Source organism: Chanodichthys erythropterus, chromosome 11 (assembly GCF_024489055.1).
Source record: "Chanodichthys erythropterus isolate Z2021 chromosome 11, ASM2448905v1, whole genome shotgun sequence".
Taxonomy (NCBI): domain Eukaryota; kingdom Metazoa; phylum Chordata; class Actinopteri; order Cypriniformes; family Xenocyprididae; genus Chanodichthys; species Chanodichthys erythropterus.
In genome coordinates this window covers 18,721,004-18,748,697 of record NC_090231.1, presented here as the reverse complement: position 1 = coordinate 18,748,697, position 27,694 = coordinate 18,721,004, and the positions used below count along the sequence as shown (strand labels likewise).

Sequence of the window (27,694 nt, the reverse complement as noted above, 5' to 3'; positions counted from 1 at the left end):
ATAATGGTATCCAAAAATGTGCCAGATATCTCAATAATGCTGAATGACACATGAAAAGGCGACGCCTACATTCTGCATCCATGTGCAGCACAGTTGGATTTACTCAGAAACACAAGCAGCATGTGGCACTTTGAGCTTTGATGACTGTATCATTAGTTGGCATAATTTAATCCAATCCCGTTACATGCATAACGGAGCCTGAACAAAACAACACCCAAATCTGCTTTCGGTCTTTATTGGAGTGTGTATGCATGATTCTGGGCTTTCTTTCTCTCTCCTTCATGTTTTCTTTGCTGCTTTCCTTAATTTGTTTCCCCTCTCGGTGTATTGCTTGTGTTTTCCTGTATTCTTAATGACTCCACCCATCATCCTTTCTCATGTCCCCCCCCCTCTCGTTTTTTTTCCACTCTTCTATCACCATTTTTAATCTCTCTGTCTTGCTTTTTGATGTGTCCACTGTCTTTATCCATCTTTTTTCCACCTCTCCTCCCCAGTTCAATCCCTTGGACCTCAGAAGCAGCTCATGCCAATGAAAATGTTAGTGGTAGTTAAATGAAAATGCAAAGTTGAAAGTCAGTGATTCATTAGGAAGGAATTCTGCCAGTGAAACAAATGCAGTCTGGACCCAGAGAACCCTGCTGCTGTCAATGACTTTACCAGACTTCTGTCTCTCTCTCTCTCTCTCTCTCTCTCTCTCTCTCTCTCTCTCTCTCTCTCTCTCTCTCTCTCTCTCTTTCTTTTTCTGTCTCACTCTCTTTCAGCTTTCAGTTTCAAAGTACTTTCCAATAAAGATAGTTTAACAAAACATATTGCCAAAGCATCAATACAAATGAAAAACAGTGATGAAAAATGCAATAAAAACCATAAAATAAATTCAGTTCTTTCTGAATTCATCTTTCTTAATTTACTCTGTAGTCTGTTCCATGGAATTTTTTTGTAATTTTTATTTTCTACATCACAAACCGTGAAATGTGTCAAGAGTCGCTTCTTTGAGACATTGTACTGGTCAAAATTAAAGTGAATCTGTAGATGTATGAGGCAAACTTGGAATGCACAATATTTTATCAGTACCATATTGATGATTATTATCTGGTATTACAGATTCTTTTTTTGATTTATCACATCAGTCTAAATTGGATATATATTTAGGTAGTTATTTTGAATTTAATTTAATTGTGCATTTAGATTTCCTTAGTTAATATAATGCTCTATTAAAATGAATCTTTAAAAAGACTTATGATTTAACTTATGATTAAATGTAAATCTTTAGTGAATCTCAAAATAAATATTTAGTTTTTATACTGTACATTATGTTGTTGTGATGCTTAAATTAACACTCTAAATATGCTGGATTAAAAATTGTTTGGCAACCCAGCGCTGGGTCAAAATTGGACAAACCCAGTTGTTGGCTTGTTTTTACCTTGGGTTAAATGTTTAACCCAACATGCTGGGTTGTTTTATTAAACTCAACTATTGATTCAAAATTACTATATTGCTGGCTTAAAATGAACCCAAAATACTCTTAAAATTAAAATCAAACACATGATTGTGAACGTTTATTAATAAGCAAGAACAACCAGGAATGCACAAAATATAGGCAAGAGTTAAAAAAAAAAGTGTATGTGAGTGGAAAAAGTGCAGAAAAGAAATACAACTCAATTATACAGCTTATACCATTAAATGAAATTGCTTTTTAAAAGTTAAATATTTAATAACTTATGTTTGAAAACAAATTTGACCATATTTTGCTTATTTTTTCTCATGCCAATGAACAGACTAAGCACTATGTCCAAAACTCGCTGCAGCCATTTTCAAAGTTCTCTCTCCTCTCCGGTTTGATTAGTTTTCCTCTATTTTCCACAAATATTCCTGTCGCAAGCGCAGCGGTGTGTTGCCGAAATCTAAGCCGGTGATGGGTCGCTGTTTGGCGGGGGAGCTGCGAACCTCAGACCACTGATCTGCGTCTCTCATAACCGAAAGATATCATGGCAGGCTCCTTATAACCTGCACATAAACAAACAGTACAGAGTTCTGAAAACAAAATATTTATTATTATAACAAATAAAAATCAGTTTATTTAAGGAAAAAGATGTTTCCATTATGCGAGACGACCGATGCTGACTGACATCTCATCTCTATATGTTGCATTGCATTAAATAAAATGATTAACAGCAGTGCAAAGACTTTATAGACAAAATAAAATGTATACAAACCTTTATTTTACTGAAGTAAATCACCAATACGGCGTCATTGACTTCTGCTCTCTCCTGACAAGAATGCAAAAAGCCTGCTCTCTGTGTAACCCAACAGCTTGGTTGGTGTAGTAAACTAAGTCATCTCTGGGTTGTTGCATTGGAGGGCAGGTGTATTGTTTCAACTGACAGTGAGATTGACCAGCCTCTAACCCAACAGCTGGGTTACACAAAAACTACCCAGCCATGGAAAAATGAACCCAACAAAATGGCCCAACAGGCTCAACCCAGCATTTGGGTAGAAAAAACAACCCAGCGTTTTTTAGAGTGTACTTTTAAACTAATCATTTTATTTCTAGAATATTTATTTGTCTTTGTTTTAGGTTAAATAATGTTTTAATATCAGACATTTATCAGTTATTGGCCATAATAATTATTGCCTTATCTATATTACCCAGAGATGCAATATGTTTAATATGTGTTTTCCTTATTATTCTGTGAATATTTACATCACTGCCACTGCCACCATATCATAGTTACTGAGCATTTCAGTGTAGAAAAAGCCATTTAGAGGTATTTTCAGGCACCGCGTCCATTGGAAGACGATCTCCCCCACAGTCTTTCACGCGTAGGCATGCGGTGTAGAGCGATGTTGGAGCATATGTTCTTCTGAAGGCTGATGGCTAATGGGCTGTGTTGAGTATAATTACTGAACGACCTGTTGAAATGAGAGGGGGCTCATGGGATGGACAGTAGGGCTTCTGGCTCCCACCTGTGTGTAGCCGAGCTCCTGCTGTGCCCCACAGGTGCTGCTCTTACATATACACACACTTACTTGCACACACACACCTGGCTCGGGGTCTCAGGTGGTGAGCGCGCAGTCAGTCTGCCTAGAAATAACCCATCCTCCCCCACATCTAATCCAGAGAGGAGAGATGAATCCTCTGAATGAGTGCCTGTGTGTAAGACTCTCAATGTAGGAGTGCTCCAGCATTATCTACACATATACATACAGTGTATAGAATCCAAGGGGCTATCATTGTATCATTGTTATCATTGTCAATTCAACCTTCAACTTTAACCCTTCACAATAATCACACATATACAGTACTATAGATGCTATAATACTCTTATATTAAGATATCCTTCAGCCTTCATGTATACAACCTTTGGCCTTTAATAAAGCAATGAAATACTGGATGTACCATATTAGGAGTAACAATAGAGAATCGGTCAGGCTGATTAATATTTCAGGGTTTTCGGTTTTACAATATTAAAAAATATATTTTTCATACACATTGTATAATGTTGGCAAAAAAGTACACTACTATTAAAAAGTTTGGGGTCTGTAAGACTTTTTATTATTTTTTTTAAGAAGTACAAGGCTGCATTTATTTCATCAAATAAAAGTTTTCTAATTTGTTATATTTTAAAATGTAATTTATTCCTGTGATGGTAAAGCTGTATTTTCAGCATCATTACTCCAAGCTTTAGTGTCACATGATCCTTCAGAAATCATTCTAATATGCTGATTTGCTGCTCGAGAAACATTTCTTATTATTATCAGTGTTGAAAAACCATTATAATTTTTTCCTGAATTTTCCTTTGATGAATAGAAAGTTAAAAACAACAACATTTATTTCAAATACAATTTTTTGGTACAGTTTAAATGTGCACCCTTCTTTAAAAAAAAAAAAAAATCTTTCTGACCCCAAACTTTTTAACAGTAGTATATTATAAAAATGGATAGTACCAGTCCTGGCTTCTGATTGGACAATACAGTGCTCCAGCTGTAATATTCTGTGCTTTGACCTGTTGATGTCACAACACAGCACCTATAGCATTGCATAATTTGGTGAGTACACTGTCATCTCTACCAGTGGTATTAAAATATCCCTGTGGGTTGTCGCCGTCCAAGCCCTGGACACACTTTCACACATACAGAGTGAATTGTGTTCACACGCTTCCTTCTCTGTGACACGATTTCTCTCTGACAGAACCTTGAGAAGTGTTGCTAAACACTTCTGCAGTATGAAAAGAGAAATGTTTAAATACTGACAACTCTTTCATTGCTTCTGACATATGCCTGTTCTCTGATATCTGAGTCTCTCAGCTACCCAAATGTGTCTTTAAACAGGATTTTGGCATGCTTGCGTGTGAGTTTGAGAGTACGATGGCAGCACCGCCCCAGTGGGATCAAAATTCCCCTCCTGCATTCATCCTTCTCCATCCTTCCAGTGAGGCCCCATTGTTTAACAGTTGCTTGGCATCTGATACCAGCCGGCTGCAGTGCCTTTGATGTGGCTCAGATGATGCGATATCCATCCTGGGACATAAAAGAACGCCCCGCCCTCTTGTTTTTCCATCGCATTCTCGACGCACGGCATCGGCTCCAGCCACGAGCGACTATCTCACGCACACGTGAGTCTGCGTGGGTTAGCTTGAAGGGAGTCATCGTCCAACGTGGCGAGATCTGCGGTGGGTGCGTGAAAGAAAGGGTTATTAGATAGCTCATCACACTCCTCCGCCGAGGGTGGAGAGCGAGAAGAGGCGGAAAGAGAGGGAGAGGGATGTGTGATTATGAAGTCATCAGCCATGAACCAGTGGGGTAGGGGAGAAGCGCGCATCCTCAGGGGGCCATTGATTGGTGACCATGTGTTTGTGGCCGATAGACTGTGAAATGGTGTGTTGCTGCACGGCTGTGGCACACCTGCGTCCCACCAAGGTGATTGATTGGTTTGGTCATGTGGAATGTTCCCATCTGGTCTGCAGTAATGCATTTCTCTCTCTTTCTCACTCTCTCTCTCGCCGTCTCATATCAGGGAGTAGCGGGCATTGGCTGGAGAGGGTGGCTAAGTTGGGACCGCAGAGGTCAAAAGAAAACATTTTCCCCTCTTTTTTTCCCCCCAGTAACAATAGAAAAACACATTGCGCAGACCTGGTCCGTCCCATTGACTTTCTGTGATGGGGGTGTTTAGGACAAATCCAGCTGCTGCGTTTGTTGACAAGTCCACACACAGGTCCCTTTTTCCCATCTGGTGAGTCAGAAGATCCTGCAAACCTGTGAGATTCTGGATGGGCTGTTGTCAACAAGAAAAAAAAGTCAAAGCAAGGATGTTTTACATATGGGTTCCTCAAAGGTCATCTTTACTCTATAACTGACTCATATTGTTTTATAAATTTTTTTATTTTTGTTGTTTACTTATTTTGAAAAACATACGTTTTAATTTTATTATTATAGTTAAAGAAGATAATGTTAAGTAAAACTAAAAATATACAAATATATTTAAGCAGTTCTGGAAAAATGAGTCGGAATGCACATGGGCTAATTATGAGCTACAGGCAAAACAAGTCAAAAGTCGATTTTGGTTGAATTTGAGGTTTTCACAAAAATTAGTTCATTAAGCCCTCATCTAGCGATCCAAATGCTTCAAATAGCAATTAAACATCTAAAAATATCTTTATTTTTATGTTTTCTGAGAGGAGTACCTTTCCTTTGTCTATAAAAACATAAAAAATGCAGTTTTTCTCTGCTCGCTTGACCACTCGCGCTTCCCCTCAGCAACTTCCTCATTAGTCCAAGTTTGGTATCGTTTTAAAGCGCAGCATTCCGACTTTGTGAATATTCATAGCGAATTTTTGATGGCATGAGTCTGAAGAATGGCGAAAATTAAGAATAATATTGATGTAAAATATTGAAAAAAAAAAAAGTTATAAATATATATTATTAGAGTTATATTTGGTTTTGACGAGGTGTGTGCCAAATGAAGTGTAATTAAAAGGGATTTTAAGGTATGGTTGCTAGTTGATTTTGTTTTGGAACCATCAGAAAACTAACTCGATTTTTCTCAAAATTGACTTCTGTCGACTTCAAACAGGTGTAGTCATTTTTTTTTTTTTTTTCAGATTGCAACAAATCATACATCATTTTGAAGGTTTTTATAGATATAGTATTTTATATAGATATTGTTGAAAATAACTAATAATTCTTTGGGGGAAAACTGCTCATTGCGACTCATTTTGCCAGCACGGGTCACATATATCTATACTTATGATTGATTTTCAAAGTATGTATATAAATGTTGTTATTATATGCTAGGTCTAAAGTGCAACACTTTTTAGTTTTATGCAGCGTGTAACAGGGGGCTACTGCTCCATCTTTGCAAGGGGGTCCTGGGCGTTAAATGGTTGAAAACCATCTTAAACGTACAAGTCACCGATGAGAAACGCTCCTATTTTAGAGAGATGACTCACCTTAAGACGGCAACCTCATTCTCCACTCCCATAATCCTCTTCACTCTTCCATCTTTCTTCTGATTCGTCCTTAATCCTGTCCTTTCTCCCTCCTTTTAATTGATCTATTCATTCCATCTAATGACTAATTACATATCAGAGTGCATCAGCAGAGGCATTCATCATCGTAGAACATAATAATCAATGACATTTCAACAAAGAAAAAAATAAATATGCAAATAAGAGCTCATTAACATTTGCGCTAGCTGTTTGAATAATGCCACTGCTGACAAGACTGTAATTAACAGAAATTGATGCTGAGCTCAGGGTTAGCGTGTGTTTGAGATTGTTCCTCTATGTGCATTTCGCTGGCAAAGAACAGACCCCTCCACCCCCTTTCTTCCTTCTCGGGTGGCATCGTGCGAAGGAGGGTCCGGAGAGGGCGGGCGGGTCCCTTGGATTCAGGCCCCGTCCTTGTTGACTGTCAAAAAAAACTCGTCTTAACATCAAAAAAGCTTCAGAAACAACAGAGAGATACACAAACACTCCAGAAGAGGAAACAAAAGGATCCATTTTAAAAGCCACAGAGCCAGTCAGCGAGTGGGTGTGCTGCTTTGTTTGGCATTGTGATGTCTGTGAGTGTTTGTGTTTGTTTGCTTGTGTTCGTGTGTGGGCATCGAGCGTTCAGGACTCTGTGCTGATAGCTCAAGGTTCTTGCCGACACAAACTTTACACAGATGTAGAGCTTTCTTTTTCTTTACCTCACCCTCCCTCCCTCCTTTTACTGGCCTCCAAGTTTAGCCCCAGCCCCCCGTTCTCCTTTCCTGCTTGCTTTCCTGTTTTTGTCAAGAATTTTAAGAGAAAATGCAGCAAACACAATAAAGCTGTTTATGTCAGTTTTTGGACAGCCCAATGTGCTGATTATAACAAGTTGAAGGAATTTCCTTTATTGCGCGTGTTAGCCTCACCATATGGCTCAACACGGAACATTAACTTGACAGGGATAATGAATTACACCAGGGTTCCAGAACTCAAAACATGGAATTCAGACAGGAGAACGTGGATGGTCTTACGGGGAAAGAAGGGCATGAGAGGTTCATTTGCATTTGGCGTTACCCACTACAAGGTATTGAGCTCCTTGTTGTACAGTTGTACTGTATAAAAGAATCTTGGTGTGTTTAGAAACCGAGTCTGCTTGGAGAAAATAAACAAGCGAGGCCTTCGGAATGTACTAGAACGAGAGGAACTGAGCGAGCGGGAGGGGTGGAGAGATGGAGAGAGAGAGAGAGAGAGAGGGAGGCTGTGGAGTGTGGCTACTAATTGGCTGTTTTTGTGGCTGCGCTTTTCAATTGATCCCTTGAGATGCTTAGATCACTACCTATCTGAGTATCAAAACAAGAGCTCTGGTCTTGCCTGGCAGAGCTGTGATCAATAGGGAGCCTCCCCGGGAGCCTCTCTACACAGTCACATTTTAATTGTTCCATGCTTCTGAATGTAATCTCAATATTTAATATTGCCGGCCTATTTACACATCCCTTATTAACCCCCTCGACAGAACTCGACGTGCCCCTCACTTGTGTTGGCACTTGTGAAAAGTGCTCAATGGTATTTACATACTCCAGTGACTGTTAAACAAATCTCTAGGCTGGTTTATTCAAAGTGAGCTTATGTAGTGTTAAAACATACCAATTTGTAAGGGGTTGGGTCAAGAGCTCCAGAACGGTTTGTTAATATTTGATCATTCAGATCTTTTGGTTGGTGGGTTAATAAAAAAATCATGCAGCTTTGTTGTTTTGATATATGTTTTTGTTTTTAGTTGTTACAACGGATTTCAGTATTGACTTAATTTAACAGGTTTTTCATTTTTATTGTATTTTGTTTTCACAGTTCCACAGTTGATGTACGATAACTGGTATCATTTAAAACTGATAATACAGCGTTATCCATGTTACATTTCTTGTATTATTGCTGTCTTATGGTATTTTCTTCTTTTAGACCTTTTAGAAATACCTTTTGTTTGAGATTGACACCTCATAGGAGGGCCGTTTTAACATTCAAGCACAAGAAAGCGCAAAGTTTCTGATAATATTTTTGCCATTCTTAACAAAAAATGTAAACAGCAGTGTCTCTATTATTGTTACATACAATATTAGTTTTCAACAGTTAGTACAAATATTTTCACTTACATTATTTTATCTTAAATAACATCAAAATCTTGTACTGAACAACACTGTACTGAACAAATGCAATCCCTGAATACATTTGTACACTGTTCTATTTCTTGCCCGTTACCTGGCAAGTGCGTCTGCTCACACAGCTGAGCCACATTTGTCCAAGATGCCATTTGAGCATCGGTAACATTTATTGGTAGCATCAGACGCGTTTCGGTGGTTTAAATTGATGCTCACAACTTGCGCGAGTGCTTTTACTGCAATTTAGGCAAGAGCGCTCATAATAGAAGCGACGCGATCAGTTAGATCAGTTGCGGGCCGGGTGGAGGGCGAGGGAGGGCCGTAAATGGCCCGTGGGCCGGCAGTTTGAGACCACTGTTTTAGACAGGTGGGTTGTAAAGGTTTCAAGTTTTATAATACAGTATATCACATCTCTAAAACCAAAATACATTTTTGCTTTAGTTTTAGAGGAGTTGCAATATACTGGTTGAAATATTGATATTATGCTAATACTACACATTCAGTAGTATCGTAAATAATCCAGCACCTCAAGTAAATCTGGTTGACACTTGAGCAAAGTAGCTGGCAATATTGCACCTTAACGTTGGTTACCACCCATCAAAAAATGATCCAGTGTGTATTTACTACTGCCATACAAAATCATGTCAGAGGACAGGACAGGTGAAACACTCTACCCGCACCTGGAAAGAAGTTAGTTCAGCAGTATGGGACTTTTTTGAATAATAATAAAAATATTTAAAAACCCAGGGAGTTAGACACCCCAGTCTGTAGGAAATACTGATTAATAGTGGTGCAAAAAGTTATTTTTGTACTCTTTTATACAGTTATGCAAACTCTCTCTACCTCCCTTCACTTGAATTCTGAGTGTGATTCAATGGCCAAACACAATACACAAATTTTAGTATGAATTTGATTTATCCACCTTATTCCTTTGAATTATGGGTGGCACTTCCAGTTTGGGGAACTTCCATTATAAAAGACTGAAACGAATCATTTCAAATCAAACGGTTGCCCTACAAATCAAGCGTATCCGTCAGTTTGACTGAATGAGCTGTCAGTTTCCCTTCGTGTTTTATTTTCAGACATCATGAGAATAATGTAACGCTTGGTATTTTAACATGACATGTTATAACAAGAATATCTATGGCAAGAGCTCTTTTCAGTCGCTGCATTCTGTTCCTCATGATTATTTTCTTTTGTTTTTGTTGCATTTCGCTGTAAAAAAAAGGATGAAAAAGGAGACCATATATTGCACATTTGTGGTCTATTCTCCGGTTTATTTTAATTCACTGGAATGCACAAAGAATCTCTCGTTTTCCTCCTCAAATCCTTACGTCTCTTCCCAGGTGTTTTCACATGTAAACACAATTTATCATCTGTCAAAATGACAGAAATCACTTTCAAATAGTGTCAGGCAAAGCTGAAGTTAATGAACATTTTGATTAAGGCAATGTATGTTATACAGAAATAGATATAATACAGATACATATATATAACTACAGTGATATTTAATATTTAACACATCCGTTATTGCTGTGGAAAGAATCGTGCTTTTGGGGTTATTCATGGTCATCTTGTTGATGCTTTCATACTTTTAAATGTCCTTTTAATGTTCGAAGGGTGAGTAGAATAATGTCATCTCATTGTACCCACTTCAAAAAAAAAACATATTTTTGCGTTCATAGAGCGAGCCTTTCACTGATTGTTTGCAGGTTAACGGAAGTCACACCCATAATTGGTCATGGGTGTGTCATGGGGTGTAGGAATAATAATAATAATAATAATAAACTTTATTTTATATAGCGCCTTTAAAGGTTACATCTCAAAGCGCTTTACAGACATAGAGATAAAAAAAAAAATGAGATAAAGATCATATATATAGCAGTACATGTACATATAACATATATACACACACACACACATATATATATATATATATATATAATCACATAAATGCTATCCTAAAGAAGTGGGTTTTAAGGACTGACTTAAAAACACTAAAAGATTTGACCTGTCTAACTCAATGGGGAGAGAATTCCAAAGTGTAGGTGCACAAACGGAAAAAGCCCGGTCACCCATAGAGCGCAAACGAGTAGGAGGAACAACCAAAAGGCCAGAATCGGAGGAACGGAGATCACGTAACGGAGTATAGACAGTTAAAATTTGTGACAAATAATGCAGAGCCATTCCATGTAAGGCCTTGTAGGTCAGCATAAGAATTTTAAAATCAATCCGGAACCTGACAGGGAGCCAGTGTAGAGACTCTAAAACTGGAGAGATATGATCCCTGGTCCTGGTCCTTGTCAGGATCCTAGCAGCTGAATTTTGAACGGATTGTAATTTATTTAAGGTAGATTTCAGGACCCCAGCAAGAAGTGCATTGCAATAATCGATGTTTGAAAAAAGAAAAGTGTTAATGAGTTTTTCAGCAACAGTGAAGGATAGCAGGGGGCGCAGTCTTGCAATATTTCTTAGTTGAAAATATGAATTTTTAACGGTGTTTTGTACGTGAGAATCAAATGTTGATTCGTATCAAAAATTACCCCCAAATTTTTAAGGTGGATAGAATAAGGTGGATAGAATAATTTATTTTATATAATGTTGTTATTGTTTATACAAGTTTTATTCAGATTGTATTAACGATATACTGCTAGTTTGATTGGTAAAATCGCAACCGTTGTAATAAAGCTACTGCACTTGTGTTACGTCATGGTCTGCAACATGTACTCTGCCTACAGGTGTGTGTGTGCATAAACACATGATGTCAGGCGCACACCACACGGACACGCATGTCAACACCTGGACGTCTCCTTGTTGCTTCTCGCAGTTCCTCACAGGGAAATTGATGAATTCATTTTCGCTTCCATCCATCACTCCTCCAGTACAGCCCCTGTTTTCCCCTGAGAGACAGGGTGAAAAACACCGTTGCTGACAAGCATTGCCATGTGATGCCGCAGAAGACTATTGCTTTATTTTCTCTCTCTCTCTACTCAGCGCAAATCAAGGAGGGCTGATATGAAGACTGTTTTAAGAGCTTGGTTGCGATAACACAGGCCTGTGGTGAGAGATAGCCAACAGAAGACATGGTCATTTTCTTTTTCCAATGTATATTGTTCTCTTGGTCTTGATGATCTCTACAGGTCTGAGTATTAGTGTAAACGTCTTCTTTTTATTTGTTATAAAGGTTGTGAGGGTGAAATCTTATTTGAAAGCTCATAGGCATCAGAAGCATGAACAGTGAGAGTGCACCTGTACAATCCAATTGTTAAGTGCCTTGTTCAATGACATATTGGTGACAGAACTAGTCTGTGCTTAGTGTCTCAACTGACCTACAAGAGCTGCAACTGTTAAACCAGCTGTTCACTTACCAACTCAATACATCTCGATAACAGTGGGCATTTCATAACTACTAACTGTTGTTGTTGTTGAAATTGAAATATTCACTCAAAAATGGTAGAGGTGTGATCAGTAAACCAACTGCCTCTGATATTTCTCAACGTTTCATGTATTGCAATAAAGCATTCTGGAAGCCAAATCAACATGAAACTCATTTAAAGGGATAGTTCACCCAAAAATGAAAATTTGTGTCATGATTTACTTACCCTCATTTTGTTCCAAACCTATGACTTTATTCTGTGGAACACAAAATACTATATTTCAATAGTCAATAGGTCCAATGTTGTTTAGACCAAAATATTCTTCAAAATACATTTATTTTCCACAGAAATAAGAAAGTCATACAGGAGGTTTGTAACAACATTAGGATGAGAATTTTTGGTTGCTGCCACTCCTTTTGTTTTGTTGTTTATGTTTATTTTACGATTAAAGTTACATTTATTGTCTATTTCGTTCCCTGAACTATTATACTACAGATATATTTGGTTACTTGAGTTCACATTGTTTTATTTCATTGTAATGAAATAGCTGCACGTCCTGAGTTACTGCTCATACAGGTCACTTAATTTGACAAATTCAAATTGTGGGTTTACGCAGTTGTGTTTAACTTGGTCAAAACAATCATACAAAAATACATTTGTGAACTTATTTAATTTGAGTCCACAAAAAAAAAGTTCTTAATATAAAATTAACTTACATAAGTTAACTAGAAACATCAATTTAAAGGATTAGTTCACTTTCAAATAAAAATTTCCTGATAATTTACTCACCCCATGTCATCCAAGATGTCCATGTCCTTCTCTCTTCAGTCGAAAAGAAATGAAGGTTTTTGATAAAAACATTCCAGGATTATTCTCCTTATAGTGGACTTCAATGGCCTCCAGACAATTTAAGGTCAAAATTACAGTTTCAGTGCAGCTTCAAAGGGTTTTAAACAATACCAGACGAGGAATAAGGGTATTATCTAGCGAAATGATCAGCCATTTTCTAAAAAAAAATAAATAAAATAAAAAATTATATACATTTTATCCACAGACACTTGTCTTGAACTAGCTCTCTTCTTCTTCTTCTTCTTCTTCTCTATTAGAATTCCAGCAGTGTAGATGCTGCTAAGTGTATACTTGCACTAGCATATTGTATATGACAGTTTAGTTCAAATTTGGACCTGTGGAGGGCAGTAATACACTTAGCAGCGCCTACACTGCCGGAATTCTAATAGAGGAGAAGAAGAGAGTTAGTTCAAGACGAGCGTCTATGGTTAAAAAATATATATATATATATATATATATATATATATATATATATATATATATATATATATATATATATATATATATATATATATATATATTTTTTTTTTTTTTTTTTTTTTTTTCTTGTCTGGTATTGTTTAAAGCCCTTTGAAGCTGCAATAAAACTGTAATTTTGACCTTCAACCATTTGGGGCCAATTGAATTCCACTATAAGGAGAATAAATCAAAAATCTTAATTTCTTTTCGACCGAAGAAAGAAGGACATGGACATCTTGGATGACATGGGGGTCAGTAAATTATCAGGAAATTTTTATTTGAAAGTGGACTAATCCTTTAAATCAAACCTCTTGCAGATAACTGCTAGTTAACAATAGCACACATGCATGTATTAAAGTACTCTGCATTAACAACTACATGTCAACAAAATATATAACATTGTTCTAGTGGTTTTTGGATATTTTATTCCAAAACTCTTACATGCTGTGCTTTTAAAATCACTGATTTCACTTTGGTTTGGTTTCTCTTTAAAGAGAATATGAAGCAGTTGTGTTGATTGTAGAAAAGAACTAATATGACAATTTTGACCAATACAAATAATATTTTCATGTTATGGTTGATAACTGATAAATGGCTTATAAAAAAAAAAAAAAAAAAAGAATAATTTCAAATGCTACTTGTGAATTGAAGCATTACAACATTATAATGTATGGTATGAAAATGTATGTTCATTTTGAGTTTTGCTGAAGATTACAAAACAGTATTATTAAATTATGAGTGTTTCTAAAGATTAACTTTAAATGAGTGTTGAAGGAGGGACAATTAAATGTAAAATCATGAATTAGCACGCACAATTAAATATACAATACATGAAACGTCTGGCTTTTATGACCCATATAGTATGATATATTGAAAATATGAAGGGGGGAAAACAGCTCAATTTTATTCAGATATAAAATAGCAATTTGGTGCAGTTATTTAAAAAATGTAAATTAATGATATTTTTATAAGAGTATTGCAGACTGCGTTTATAAAATGCATATAGGGTCTAAATATCAGTTGTCACTCTATATCTCCCAATAATTTCTAAGATGATATTTAAATGCTTAGTTTTATGATTTAAGCTCTGCAATTTTTATTGGGGTTTAAAATAGTTTTATATTATATTATATTATATTAAAGTTATTACCAATATTCTCTTTTTAGAAATTACAGAGCCTCACAAGTTCTAGAGGTCAGAAAAGTAATAAAAAATGTTAGAATGTTGTCTGTGGTATAGTTTCAAATTTTTAGATAAGTCGCCACAAATTCAGTCATTTTAGGCAGCAAAAACAGAAAAAAAAAAGCCAGCGGAATCTTGATGGAGATATATATATATATATATATATATATATATATATATATATATATATATATATATATATATATATATATATATATATATATATATATATATATATATATATATATATATATACCTTATATATATACCTATATATATATATATATATATATATATATATATATATATATATATATATATATATATATATATATATATATATATATATATATATATATATATATATATATATATATATATAATATTACTAATATGGTACCAATATAGAGCTAAAAGCCACCAAGAAATTCCAGGGTATTTGTTGTTCCCAGAGGCCATGTGGTGAGTTGCAGGAGCTGTTATCTCGGCAGGGAGTCGAGTTGGTAGGGCCGTTAACGCTTCCCTGCTGACTGACAAGGTCACATGCTCCAACTCTCCTAGTTTTTTGAACGTCTATGTAAATGAGCAGACTCCTTGCTTCAGCAGCACTGATCCTTATTATATCAGCTACTTGCCCAAACATTAAACACATCTCTAGCTGACTTGTCTTCAATCTTCAGTGATCCCATGGTTTTCCTGGCATAGCCTTTTCTCATCAAACTTCATAACCTCATCAGTTTCATTCTGTTACGGCCGTTCCCTGTAAACATCCCCTGCTCCTCCAGGGTCCCCAGTCACCTGTTTGATAGATTGTGTGACTAGAACACTCATTAGCTGTGAGTCAGCAGGGGCATTGATAACCTATAGCACGGTGGCTAACCTCCGCGCTTCCCCGTGCGGTGGTGCTGCTGCCGTTCCCCACGTCAGCCACCCCGGCACCACCCCTTCCCTTAAAGCCCAACGAGGCCGGAACATTCATCATCCGCAGTCAGATCCCGCTTCTATAATGTATGATGTGTCGTGGTGCAGGGGTAGGCGAGCAGAAAGGGAAGGCCAGGAGAAGCAGCGAGGAGGGTATTGATCAGGCCAACATCCCCCACCCACCCCCCCTCGTCCGTCTGTCATCGTTTCAGCTAAGAGGAGGAGGAGGAGGGCGTGATGAGATAAAAGGAGGAGAAAGGGCCTTGCCGGGCTGTAGAGGACGTGGCTAATCAGCTGCCTTGACGCCCACTTCTTGCAGTTCATTTTTGGAAAAATTCCCCCTAGTGACTCTTCTCACACATGTACTCAATGTCACTTCCCCTCACACTCACACACTCTCCTCTCACCTGCTGTCTTGCATATTCTCTGAACTCTCTCTCTCTCTCTCTTTCTGTCTCCAAGAGTGTCTTGGCCGAGCGTGTATAGGAAAGGAAGGGGTGTGTGTTTGAGGGTGGGGGCAGTGGCCGCACAGCTGCGCTAGCTGGCACTGCTTCCTCAAACATCAGCGCCGCAGCCAGCAGCCTGCTTGGCACAAACACTCGCCAGTAACACTTAAACAAATTGCTATAGCAGTGGAAGAGCTGTCTTACATTGTTGATTTTTAACATTCCGAGAGACTTTTTTCCCCCCCTTGCTTTGCCTTTCTTCGCCTTTGGATGCTTTCAGCTTTTGGAACGCTCTGTGTTTTGAATGCACGCCCAATAATTTTCCACCACTCGCTCTCGTTCTCTCACTTTCTCTCTGAATATCAGGCCCCCATGGGTCTCCTCTTCCTCCACAGCTCTCGGAGTCATTCTTAATTTTCTGTTCCCCTCATCCGGTTCATTTTTTCACACTTATTTTTATCCGCTCCTCCTCCTCCCATACACACACACACACACACACACACACACACATGTTTGTTTTTGTGAATTGTGGGGACTTTCCATAGACTTCAATGCATTTTACACTGAACAAACTGTACATTCTATCCCCCTACCCTGCCCCTACCCCTAAACCTAACCCTCACAGGAAACTGTGCAAACTTTTACTTTTTCACAAAAACTCATTCTATATGATTTATAAACCCATTTACATTGTGGGGACCGCTGGCTGGTCCCCACGATGTAGGTGAACTCAGGTTTATATTACATCATGGGGACATTTGGTCCCCACAATGTAATATAAACAAAAGCACACACACACACACACACACACACACACACACACACACTCAAACATTTTATTTGTGTATGTATATAATATATTCATTCATATATATATATATATATATATATATTATAGTAAATTATAAAACAATTTTAAAATAAACTGAAATTAGAAAATATAGTTTATTTTGTATATGTATAGTTTATATAACATATTTTAATAACTATAGTTTAATAACTATATATATATTACATATTTTATAGTGATATATGTGAAAGATGTCATTGTAGCAGAAACTCATTGAAAAAAAACTCATTGACTTATAATATAACTGTTATAATTTATGACTCTGACAGTATGTGGGTGTATGTGTGCAGTCAGGTGCATAGGTGCTTCTCTTTGTTTGGCTCTTCCATTGCTGTTATCGCAGATCATCCGTTCACTCTGGCATGCTAGACAGTTAAATGCATGTTTACCGTTCAGATCCTCTGGGACTCCTCCTTAGTGGCTGAGGTTACGGCGCTGATCGCATTAAGGTCCCTTGACATGTTACAGCGCATGGCTGGGTTAGGCTGCACGAGAGCATGCCAAACCATGCGTGCAACTGCTCGCTGCATCGGAGAGACCCAGACCGAGGGAGGATGTTTTTCATAAGTAGCGCTTCCAGCTCTGCCAGGATCTAAAACAACAATGCGGTCTTATAAATTATTCAGTGTGGACACAGAGTGTGTGACAAAACACATGCTGTAAATGAATATTTCAATGCTGGACACGAGTGCATCTGTAGAGGAAAGGCTGCCTGTGTGCGAGTTTGTGTACGCCACAAACTCAGAAACCTAAACCTAGCTGAGTAGCAGCCCAGGAAGTCAGGATGAGGAAAAAAAGCCTCCTAACCTTTAAAGTCGCTGAAAGACAGATGTTTTATTCTTTTGTGGTGACTGAGGGGGAGGGAACACAATAGTTTACCCACAACTATACTCCCTCTTCCTTTGCAGGAGTGCAAACTCTCAAATGTTATATCACGTCGATTGAGATCAGTTTACACCACAAGGGGAAGCAGCGTTTTCAGTTAAACCACTGTACCTGATTACGGCTGTTTCGGGAGGCTACGCCAGCACAGGAACTCGCACGCTTGCAAACACGTGGCTTTATGCGCCTGAGCGCAGCAGAACCGAACCTGAAGCACGTAATGCTAAAGGTGTAGCTCAAATACTTTTGGTATCCCAATTTAAGTTACAAAAATATTTACCTTTTCCCTGGAGTAAACAGAATTTAGCTTCACTGCTGTGTTTGTTCTAATGTTTGAAAGTCTGACAAGTATAATATATGATGTTTTTAGAGTTGTTTATCATTTTCCTTTAGGAGTCTTGTGTTTTTCTCACAGAGAGCTTGAAACTGCTGAGTTTAGATATTGTGAAGTGCATGATTCATACGGCTGTGTGCTGTGCACTTTTTATTTGCCCTTTGAAAGCTCACGGGCCGTTTCTGCGACAAGAAAAGTATCGAGATGGATTAGTATCGTTGACTGAGACCCTACTGACCCTGTAGTTTACTGTCGGACATGCCCTGCCCGCCCATATGCACCTTATGGATGAAATATGAAATATAATTCAGGCTTTTCTGACCTTTTGCAGTCTTCAAATGCCAAAACTCACACATAATGTGTGAGTTTTGGCAGTTATTGTTTTTAAAACTTCCTGTTTTTCACATGATTAATGTTTTTGTTTAATGTGTGTGGTGCTGTTCTGATTGTACGTGTCTTTGTTTATCCATAGGCAAATCTGAGAGGCCTCCATTCTCTGGCTATGGGAGAGAGCCAGGCGTCTCTGGATGCCAGGTAAAAACCACAACTTCACTTTTAATAACATATTTTATGTAGTTTATGCTTTTGTGTGAATCTTGCAGGTTTCTCACTTAGCCCCTGATTCATCACAACTACCAAAGTGTTGAAAGTGAACATGCCAAATATTCCAACACATGGCTAATTGGTAGTTAACAAAAAAAGTGTAAAGTGGTACCAAAATCATCTACTCATCTCAAATAACTGGGAAAAGTCATCAAAAATTCTGGAAAATCCTTTTGTCTAAAGATATGGGAACCTTGTTTATAGTTTCCGGTCAGTTTTTCTCATCAGACAATGTTGAAAGAGTGTTTTGTGGAGTCTGGATGCTTTTAATCTGAATGCTTTTTAATAGCTTTTAATATGACCCAGCTCTGTGATTTAGAGGGAGTGTTTATGAATGTGTTGTGTGTAGGGAGCAGGCCTTCAGCACACTGAAACATGACTTTCAGCACTTCCATTAAAGCAGGGTCACAGAGCCCAGCCCTGCTCCCCTCCCTCAGCCTCACAGATGTTCCAAACAAAGACAGGATTGTGTGAGCACACCACCACGCTCCCGCTCTCCCTCTCTCTTGCCTGTTCATTCTCTCTGACACGGTTGACGTCAGTCAGAGAGTATAATTGGAGACCCCCCACCCTTTACATTTTCCCTCTACATTTTTTAATTGACTGATGCTTGTGCTTTTGCTCTGTTTACATTTTGTTCGCCCCCTCTCCAACCTGTTGTAATGACTACTGGGAAACCAAGATATAAACTCTTTTCTATGCTAGTGCAGTCTTCGATAGATTGTGTTGCATATTAGTGCTATACTTGCACTGTAAAAAAAAAATCTTGTTGAATTTACAGAAAAAAAATGGCAGCTGTGGTTGCAAGAATAATTCTGTAAAAATATAGTAAAAATGTAAATATATTTACAGAACAACCTGTAAATTTTAAATTGTAAAATAAAAATAAAACATTCAAAAACATTTTAAACAGGTAAATCCAACAGCCCTTTTCTGCTGATTTAGCAAGGTCATACTGCTACTAAAATGTGTTTTTTAACACTGTATACTGGCAACCAGTGTTGGAGGTAACGCATTACAAGTAACTTGAGTTACGTTATCAGATTACTTTTTCAAGTAACTAGTAAAGTAACACATTACTTTTTCAATTTACTACAAAATATCTAAGTTACTTATCTAAGTCAAATAAGTAACGCAAGTTACTTTTTCACATTTATTGACTGACAGCTCTCCTGTCCCCATGTTGGGGGGGTAGCTGAGGGAAATGCAAATATATAGAAGGTGCACACAGCATCATGGTAACACACAACACTGAAATAATGCAATAAATATTAGCCGCTTTTCCAACATCGGGCCAAACAGTACTAGGAATGGTACAAAATGGTCGAGTTAAGCCGGGGACACACTTAGGGTGCGTTCACACTTGTCATGTTTGGTTTGATTAAAACGAACCCTGGTGCGATTGCTCGGATAGTGCGGTTCATTTGAACATATGTGAACGCTGCCATCCGAACCCTGGTGCGCACCAAACAAGCGGACCGAAGCCGCTGAAAAGATGGGTCTCGGTCCGCTTCCAAACGAACTCTGGTGCGGTTCGAATGATATATGAACGCAACCCGGACCAAAGACATGTAACCGAACCAAAAACAGGAAGACGAGACCCTAAAAAGGACAGAATCCTCACGCATGTCGGTTTTTCTTGTCATAGTCGCGAGTTTGCCCATCACAGGCATCAGATGTGCGTCTCCACGCAGCAGATGATTTGTGTGTGTGACGGAGGGATTCCCGCCGGTGTTTTGACTACTTTACACATTTTATAAGCTCTTCACGAGTTCCCAGCTGGCCAAAATACCATCACATGCAGGCTACGCACCGCTATGCACACACAACGAGCGCATTTACCTCAGAAAACAGCATTGTTTTGGATGTTCGGTAAGTTCCGTCTGAAAATAGGCGATACGTCATAAAATCCGACCAATCACGTTGTGAATGTATCCCTATGCCTGAAGGTTCGGTATCTTTTGGTTCGGTGATAAAATTGCCAATGTGAACGCTAACCGGACCAGGACTAAATTTTTTTTTTTTCTTCTTTGGTCCGGACCAAATGGACCAAACGAACCGAACTACAAGTGTGAACGCACCCTTAATGACTAGCTGAAACTTTTTAAGACTGAGCTCAACCAAAGTCCCTTTAAGACAAGTCATTTCACTCAGCGGCCATCTTTGAAACGCCTCTTGGGCATCATGCAATCTCTTTGAATGGGGAAACATCAAATTCTCCAAAACTGTTCGCCAACCTTACGATTAAATTACATATTTGAAATCACCAATGAAATCTAACATTAACCGGCTCATAAATTTAGTTTCTAAACGCTCGAATCATGACAAAAAACTGTATTTTTCAGGCTGGATCAAGCTAATCCACATGCGCAGACCTAAATGTCCTAAAACCTAAAACGTCTGACTGTTTCTATAGAAACCGGTGATTCTAACGGCCGCTGAAGTGTCGCGATGACTTTACCAGTCGGCGATTGGCTCTTATTTAGAAGGCGGGACTTATTCCACCATATTGCGCGTTACACTTTCTCCCATTCAAAACAATACGAGTGAAACATCTTGTGTTATTCTATAGTCTTTGGCTCAACACACGAAGACTGTTTCCTTCGACTGAAGCAGATTTAAATACTTACAGAATTTAAACACCGACTGAACGCAGCTGGCTCTGACTCAGCGCGTTTGGGCATGATCAGTCGTAAGTAGCAAATTACATTCATAATCGGCCTTACAATTGTTAAGTGTGTCCCCAGCTTTATATTACCACTTGAGCTTGGCAAGGCACAATTTAAATCCAAAGTATACTTCAGCCGCATGACGTAATTTTCGTCATCCGGAGGGCTCGCGGACAGCGCAGTTGACCGAGTTCGACATATGCACCGTACGATTTTTTTCTGTACTCTTAGTAGACATTGTGTCATAAACGGGACATTTGCTGGACAGGATCAGAGAAGAAAAATGGTACATCCACCATTGCAACGTAGTACCATTGCACAGCCGAAGTATACTTTGGGCTTAACAAATCATTCACAGCCCGGAATTAGCCAATTATGCTTGTAGAATGTTTGTAATAATGTCGCCACTTAGGATTGGTCACTTGTCCGTTGTCTGGCTACCGGTTTCTCTGTATATGCCCAGGCGTGCTATTTGAGCAAAGTAAACAGAAGTTAATAATAAAATTAAAAAAAAGAAATATCTGATCATCCTCCATAATGCATTCACTATTTACATCTCATACCATCTGTAAACTCTAGCGTTACCAAGGCAAAACTGACTCATTTGTATTACATTGCAAGGAGCTCCGTTATCAGCCCCACAGTGTTAAATGAAACCATATCCGTAACGGCTTGGCCGGATCGGCACAGAATGGAGCAGTTAAGCAACAAGAACGATGTTTGGCCAGACGGTGGAAGAATAGCTGTTGATTTATCATCATAAGATAAAACAAAATGCACTTAACTGATAACAAAAACTAAGTATAAACATTATTATTAAAATGAAAAAACTCCAAATTTGAAGTGTCACAGAGGGGAATTCTTGGAAGGTCAGTTTATGCCTTTTCACGATGATTTGTTTTTTTTGTTCTTCCAAAAACAGTACACAAAAACAGTATATTAATGTAAAATTTCATTAAATGTAAGATTAGATCTGTTACAGTTTTTAATGTAGCATTTTTATAGTCTTTTACAGTTCAAATCACAGTCATTTTTTACAGTGTCTGGTCATTAGCAGGAAGGATTTAGTTAGCATGCAGGGTCTTGGATTTAAGATTAGATTTAATACCAATGCCAAGAGACGATATTAGAGGAAGACTCCTCTCCAGCTTAAGTGTGAGGTCAGCGCAGCCCTCGACCTGAATGACCCTTTAATAACCTTGTCCTCTGAGCGCTGCAACCATCTCAGGAAAAGAGAAACACACAAACAAACCTTTTAAAGCACCGTGCGGTTTGCGATCAGTGAATGGCGCTAGTCAGAACGAATGAAAACACGGCTAGCTCTCTGGCGCGTTCGCTCATTCATAAAAGAGCTTTCTGAAAGGGAATGCCAGTTCAGACATTTTGTGTGGGAACTGGGGAATTTATGCTGGCCTGCAGCTGCACAGATCAGAGCCTGGCAGAGACTCAGTTTGTCTAGTCGCTGAAGAAAAACAGGAAGAGTGAAAAAGCCGTTCGGTTCCTGAGCGAATGTGGGAAGAATGCGGGCTGCAGGGTGGCTGCATTAATATTCTGTACCCCGCGTGTTAATACGGCCACCGCGTCTGCCGTGCACATATAAACAGATGACTATCAGGTGCAGAGATTATCGGAGACGCAGTGTTTTTAATACGCGAATCGGGCGCCTAATAACCCAGTCTGCTTCGAAAATTGAGCAATGCACGTTGCGGAACCTAATAAAAGGCCCTATTTGTACAGCGAGTGCCAAGAATGGAAATATCTGCAGTAGTAATCTATCAAGTGTTTGGCAGTGATGGGAAGCGGTTACAGGATTTTCACAAAACCAAACAGCCTGTCGTTTTATGAGGTTTGTCATCATTTGCAGGCTAAACCTCTCCCTCAGCAAGGTATTATCACATCATTTGAACCTGATGTGGAACTGTACACCTTTTATTGAGTTAAATATTCAAACTGTCTCAGCCAGCTGTGGCCCCTGTATCTCTGCCTGCCAGGCTTCTCATTGGCTGCTTTTTTTTTTTTTACTAACAAGTAATTCATCTGAAACACTCCGGGTTTCACATAGGTTTGGGAGGTGAGAACAGCTTATTTAGAACCATTAACGATTCTCGCATGTGCATTATTTCGCTGATGTGGACCAAACACCGTACAACAGTACTCTGTTTTCTGCAATATTATACAGAGGCATTGCAACACTGCTACTGAATCTACAGCACAACACACATACACAGTGTAGATTTCAAAATGAGTGACTCTTATGAACCAGTTCTTCATATTGAATTAGAAACACATTGTGAACATTGTAGTCAGATTCTCAAACAAATGTTGGTGAAACAAACAAAAAAAAAAAAAAAATGTAGTACAATTCTTGAACAAATGTCAATTTACAAGTCGTTTTTTCATAGTGAATCAGCAAACCGTGTCGCTTCATTCCCGAACAAATGACTCTTATGAACCAGTTTTTTAAGCCGAGTTCAGACTGCACGATTTTCATAGTAGTCGGGTCACTGTTCTTTTCACACTGCATGACTATCTTGGCCAGCATTCAGTCGCTGCTGTGTTCACACTGCACGATCGGCAACAGAAGGTTTCACACTGCATGGCTTTACAATAGGAAGAATCGCCGACAACTATGTCTGGCACGCAAACTACGTTTCACAACCAAACACACGCGAGATGTTACAAGGAAACAACACGCTATCACACGTGCAAGACCAGAGTTCTCACACGAGACTGGGATTATTATTAAAAATGGTAGCCTGCAAGAAGCTTGCAATACGAATTGCCTGTGCACTGATTTGCTGCGAATATAAGAAAAAGAAAAGAAGAATATGGAGGAGGAAATGGTTGGGGAGACGCGAGGAACTCCTCCCCGAACTCCCCGCTGCTATGTATCTTGCTTTCTCATTGGCTGTCAGTCATCGCCGATGTAGTTTTCAGTCAGAACACTTTTCACACAGCAGGATTTTGAATTGCTGACAGGTCCGGATATTTAGCATGCCAAATATCTCACGGGTGTCGGTCATCGTCAGAAATTCTCTCAGATCGCATCTTTGCTCATTCACACTGCGTGATTGTCACTCACAGGAACAAGTACCATTTTGCCTGTGATTTCAGGCATTTGTCGCAGATTTCTCAAAACCTGTCGGCGAGCCAAAATCGGGGCTAAAATCGTGCAGTCTGAACTCGGCTTTAGTGAATCAAAACCATTCAGTGCTACCAATATAGTCAGATGCCCAAACAAATGACTCTTAAAGGAATAGTTCACCCAAACAGTAAAATTCTGTCATCATTTACTCACCCTCATGTCATTCCAAACCTGTACAATCTTATTTCTTCTGCAGAACAGAAAATAATTGAGAAATGTCTGGGTTTTTTTTGTCCATAAAAGAGACAAATATAGACAAATATATTAATGAAAATATCTTATTTTGTGTTTCGCCGTAAAGTATACAATCATAGAGTTTTAATTTTTGGATGAATTATCCCTTTAGGATGTGGTTCTTCATAGTGAATCAGAATCACACAGCACAAACAGTGTAGTTTGATTCTTAAATAAATGAATAGTTTTTAGTGAATGGCTCTTATGAGCCAATTCTTTTTAGTGAATCAAAACCGGACTGCTTGATCTGTGTCAAAAGTACCAACTTCGGTACCAAGTCAGTACTGAAATTTTAAAAATGTGATTATACCAGCATTTCCCCCTTGCATTTTGAGCACTATTGAGCAGATTCTTAACCACCTCTGATTGGACATTGTGTTCACATGCTCAACAGATATGTCTGTGATTGGCTACAATAATCATGGTTCCAGGACCAGGATCCACTGATAGACACCTGTTTTCAAACGTTCCCGAGTGTATCTGTGTAAGAGCTCGGTGAAGAGCGTAAAAGATGTCTATTTACAATGTGTTTTTGAAGTGTTGATCATTGTAGCCAATCACAGACATATCTGGTGAGCACGTGAACACAATGGCCAATCTGAGGTGGTTAAAAATCTGCTCAACATGCTAGGTGGAAATGCTGGTATTGTCACATTTTTAAAATCTCAGTACCGACTTGGTACCGAAGTCTGCAACACTAGATCAGGAAAGAGGAGCTTAAACTGTTAAACAGTTTTTTAAATTATACATCCTAAAATATTTTTTTAATTTGTTGCTTTCCTTTGCTTTGCAATATATTTAACAATACCTCACTGAAGGCTGCACTACTGTTGCAATCTTTAACCTTGTAGCAGCAGGAAATGCCATGATCCAAACATGAGAAATGTGAAAATAGTGAAGCGATAAGAGGCGAGCGGTAGAGAGCTGCATTCAGCGGCACGGTGGCTGTAGGTAAGCTCTCCGCCCGTCCCCTGTGTGGAGGATTATTCTGATTGTTGCGGCAGGATGCGGTTGACAGATGACTGCTATTATCTCCACCAATCTGCCTGACATTTCACTCAGGAAGATGATTGTTCAGATGTGAGCGGGCTCAGAAGCCCCTGTGATTCTGTCAAGTGCTCTTATAATGAACACTACTTCTCAGTATCCGCAAGATTGACCAGACTGTCATGTAAGCTGAGTACTTGTTTTAAAGGCTAAACCACGGTGGGCAGTCATTTTCCTCTCACCCGCTAACACACGGCCAAACACTCATACCCTGGCGGGAAATGAACAGGGCTTTTGTCAGTATATCGCTGTTGTGATCGCTCATACTTAGTATTAGGGATTTGAACACAGTCCAAACCGTAAGTCTTAACTCGCTATGTAAAATGAACATGAATGATACCTCAAAACAAAGTGGTTTGTTGACGAGAGGTGTATTATTACTTTTCTCAGCAATCAGACTTAAGATTTTTTACCTGGCAGATGAAAAATATCCCATAGACCCAAGACCTATCTAGAAACCTGAATATGACTAAGGGCTTTTTTACTTAGCAACTGTTTATCAACAGCCTGGCATTGTTTTTCTTCAAAAAATGTAAATTTTTCATTCATTCTATATTCAATTTAACAAAGATCTCTCTAATCCCCTTTAGTTTCATGGAATCGCCAGTTCTCTGAATGTAATCTTTAAATAGGATTCGACTAATTTCACATCAGTATAATAAACCACAGTAAATCCCCCTTAAATTCACTCTCTCTCGAGTGGTAAATTAGTATTCCATCGGTCTTTCATCTGACCCCAGCGCTTCCCCGTCTTGTTTTGGCATTGCGGCTAAAAGTAAGAAGATAATATTGCTGTGAGGATTTCATATCATTGAATAAAGGCAACACTAGTCAGTCTGTTTTGCCATGTCAATGTCAATGATGCCACCTCCCTGACAGCCTGTCACTTTGGAGAGCTCGTTTTCCCCCTCATTCCTCCTGCAGTAAAGGAGAAACCAACCTGATTTTCACACGATCTGATGGCCCTTGTTTTAATAGGCTAAATTTGAGGAGCAGCAGCTATTTTTAAGCGCTTTCTTCTGTAGCCACGACCGGGGCTTTGATTATGACTTCTATCCGACTTTGATATCGGATATATTTTCTTGTGTACGATGTATTCATATTTAAGAACTGTATAAAATGGAGTGATCTGACAAATAAAAATTACTTATTTATTAAACTATAAATAACATATTTAAAATAAAATAAAAAATAACATATTTTATATATTATAATTTTAAATAATGTAGTAATTAAATATAATTAATTTATTAATATAATTTGTACTGAAAAGTCTTTAGAAGTAAAAAAGCATCACAGATATGAAATATGAAACATGATGGCAAATGTATGATATTTTCAGATATTGGTCGATGAATGAAGCTTTGAGTTTTTCTGCCCTTTTCTCTCTTTACTGAACACAATTGTACAGTTATTGATGTGAGAGTGCCAGCAGCTCAGTGAAGTCCAAGGAGAAATCGATCCAATCAGTCTGACCTAGTGATTCCCCCCACCCTTCCCACCCCCTTCTGCTCACGGTGAACTGCTATTGATCAGGCCCGATCACGGCCCCAGGGCATTTCGACACACAGCCAGGGACACATCCTCACTTAAAGGAGCAGCGGGCCCACAAGAGTGAAGGATGAGAGACCCAACAGGGGAGGGGGATATACGACAGTGGCCGGCTCAAGCCTCATTAAACCATCTGTCTGATCTCAGGAGCTGTCAGCTACCCTGTAAAAAACTGTGCCAGCTTAACTTGACAAAACACCCGGTATAGAGCCCATGAAGTTGACAGGGCCACTAGCCTGTCGACGGACAGCCAATTATGTGAGGAGAGAGCAGAGACAGTGGCCCCAAAACCTGCGTCTGATGACCTGGAGATTAGCATAGACTTCAGGTTTGTAAATGGTTTTCCCTCAGGCTATCGCACCCTTGACCAACATCCACTCTGTCACTCGTCCCGCCAAACTGGGTTAAGAGGCCAATTAGAGAAAAAGCCCAATTAGCCTAATCGTCTGCTGAGTTAAAGAGCAGTGTGGGGAGGGGGATGAAAGAGTAACGGAGAATAGAAAGAATCAGGTAACAGGACACATACT

General features: G+C 38.7%; 1 protein-coding gene across 10 annotated transcripts in view; it reads left to right on the top strand.

The window, feature by feature from the left end:
- Positions 1-27,694, top strand: part of tcf12 (transcription factor 12) — a 135,837-nt gene that overhangs the window by 65,641 nt on the left and 42,502 nt on the right. For 9 of the 10 annotated variants that reach the window (XM_067401943.1, XM_067401944.1, XM_067401947.1 and 6 more), the window contains one exon: positions 18,391-18,452. In XM_067401943.1, coding sequence (XP_067258044.1) covers positions 18,391-18,452 — 62 coding nt within the window. Of the gene's footprint in view, positions 1-17,790; positions 17,814-18,390; positions 18,453-27,694 lie in introns of those variants that run through there. The other variant, XM_067401952.1, reaches the window with a different exon arrangement.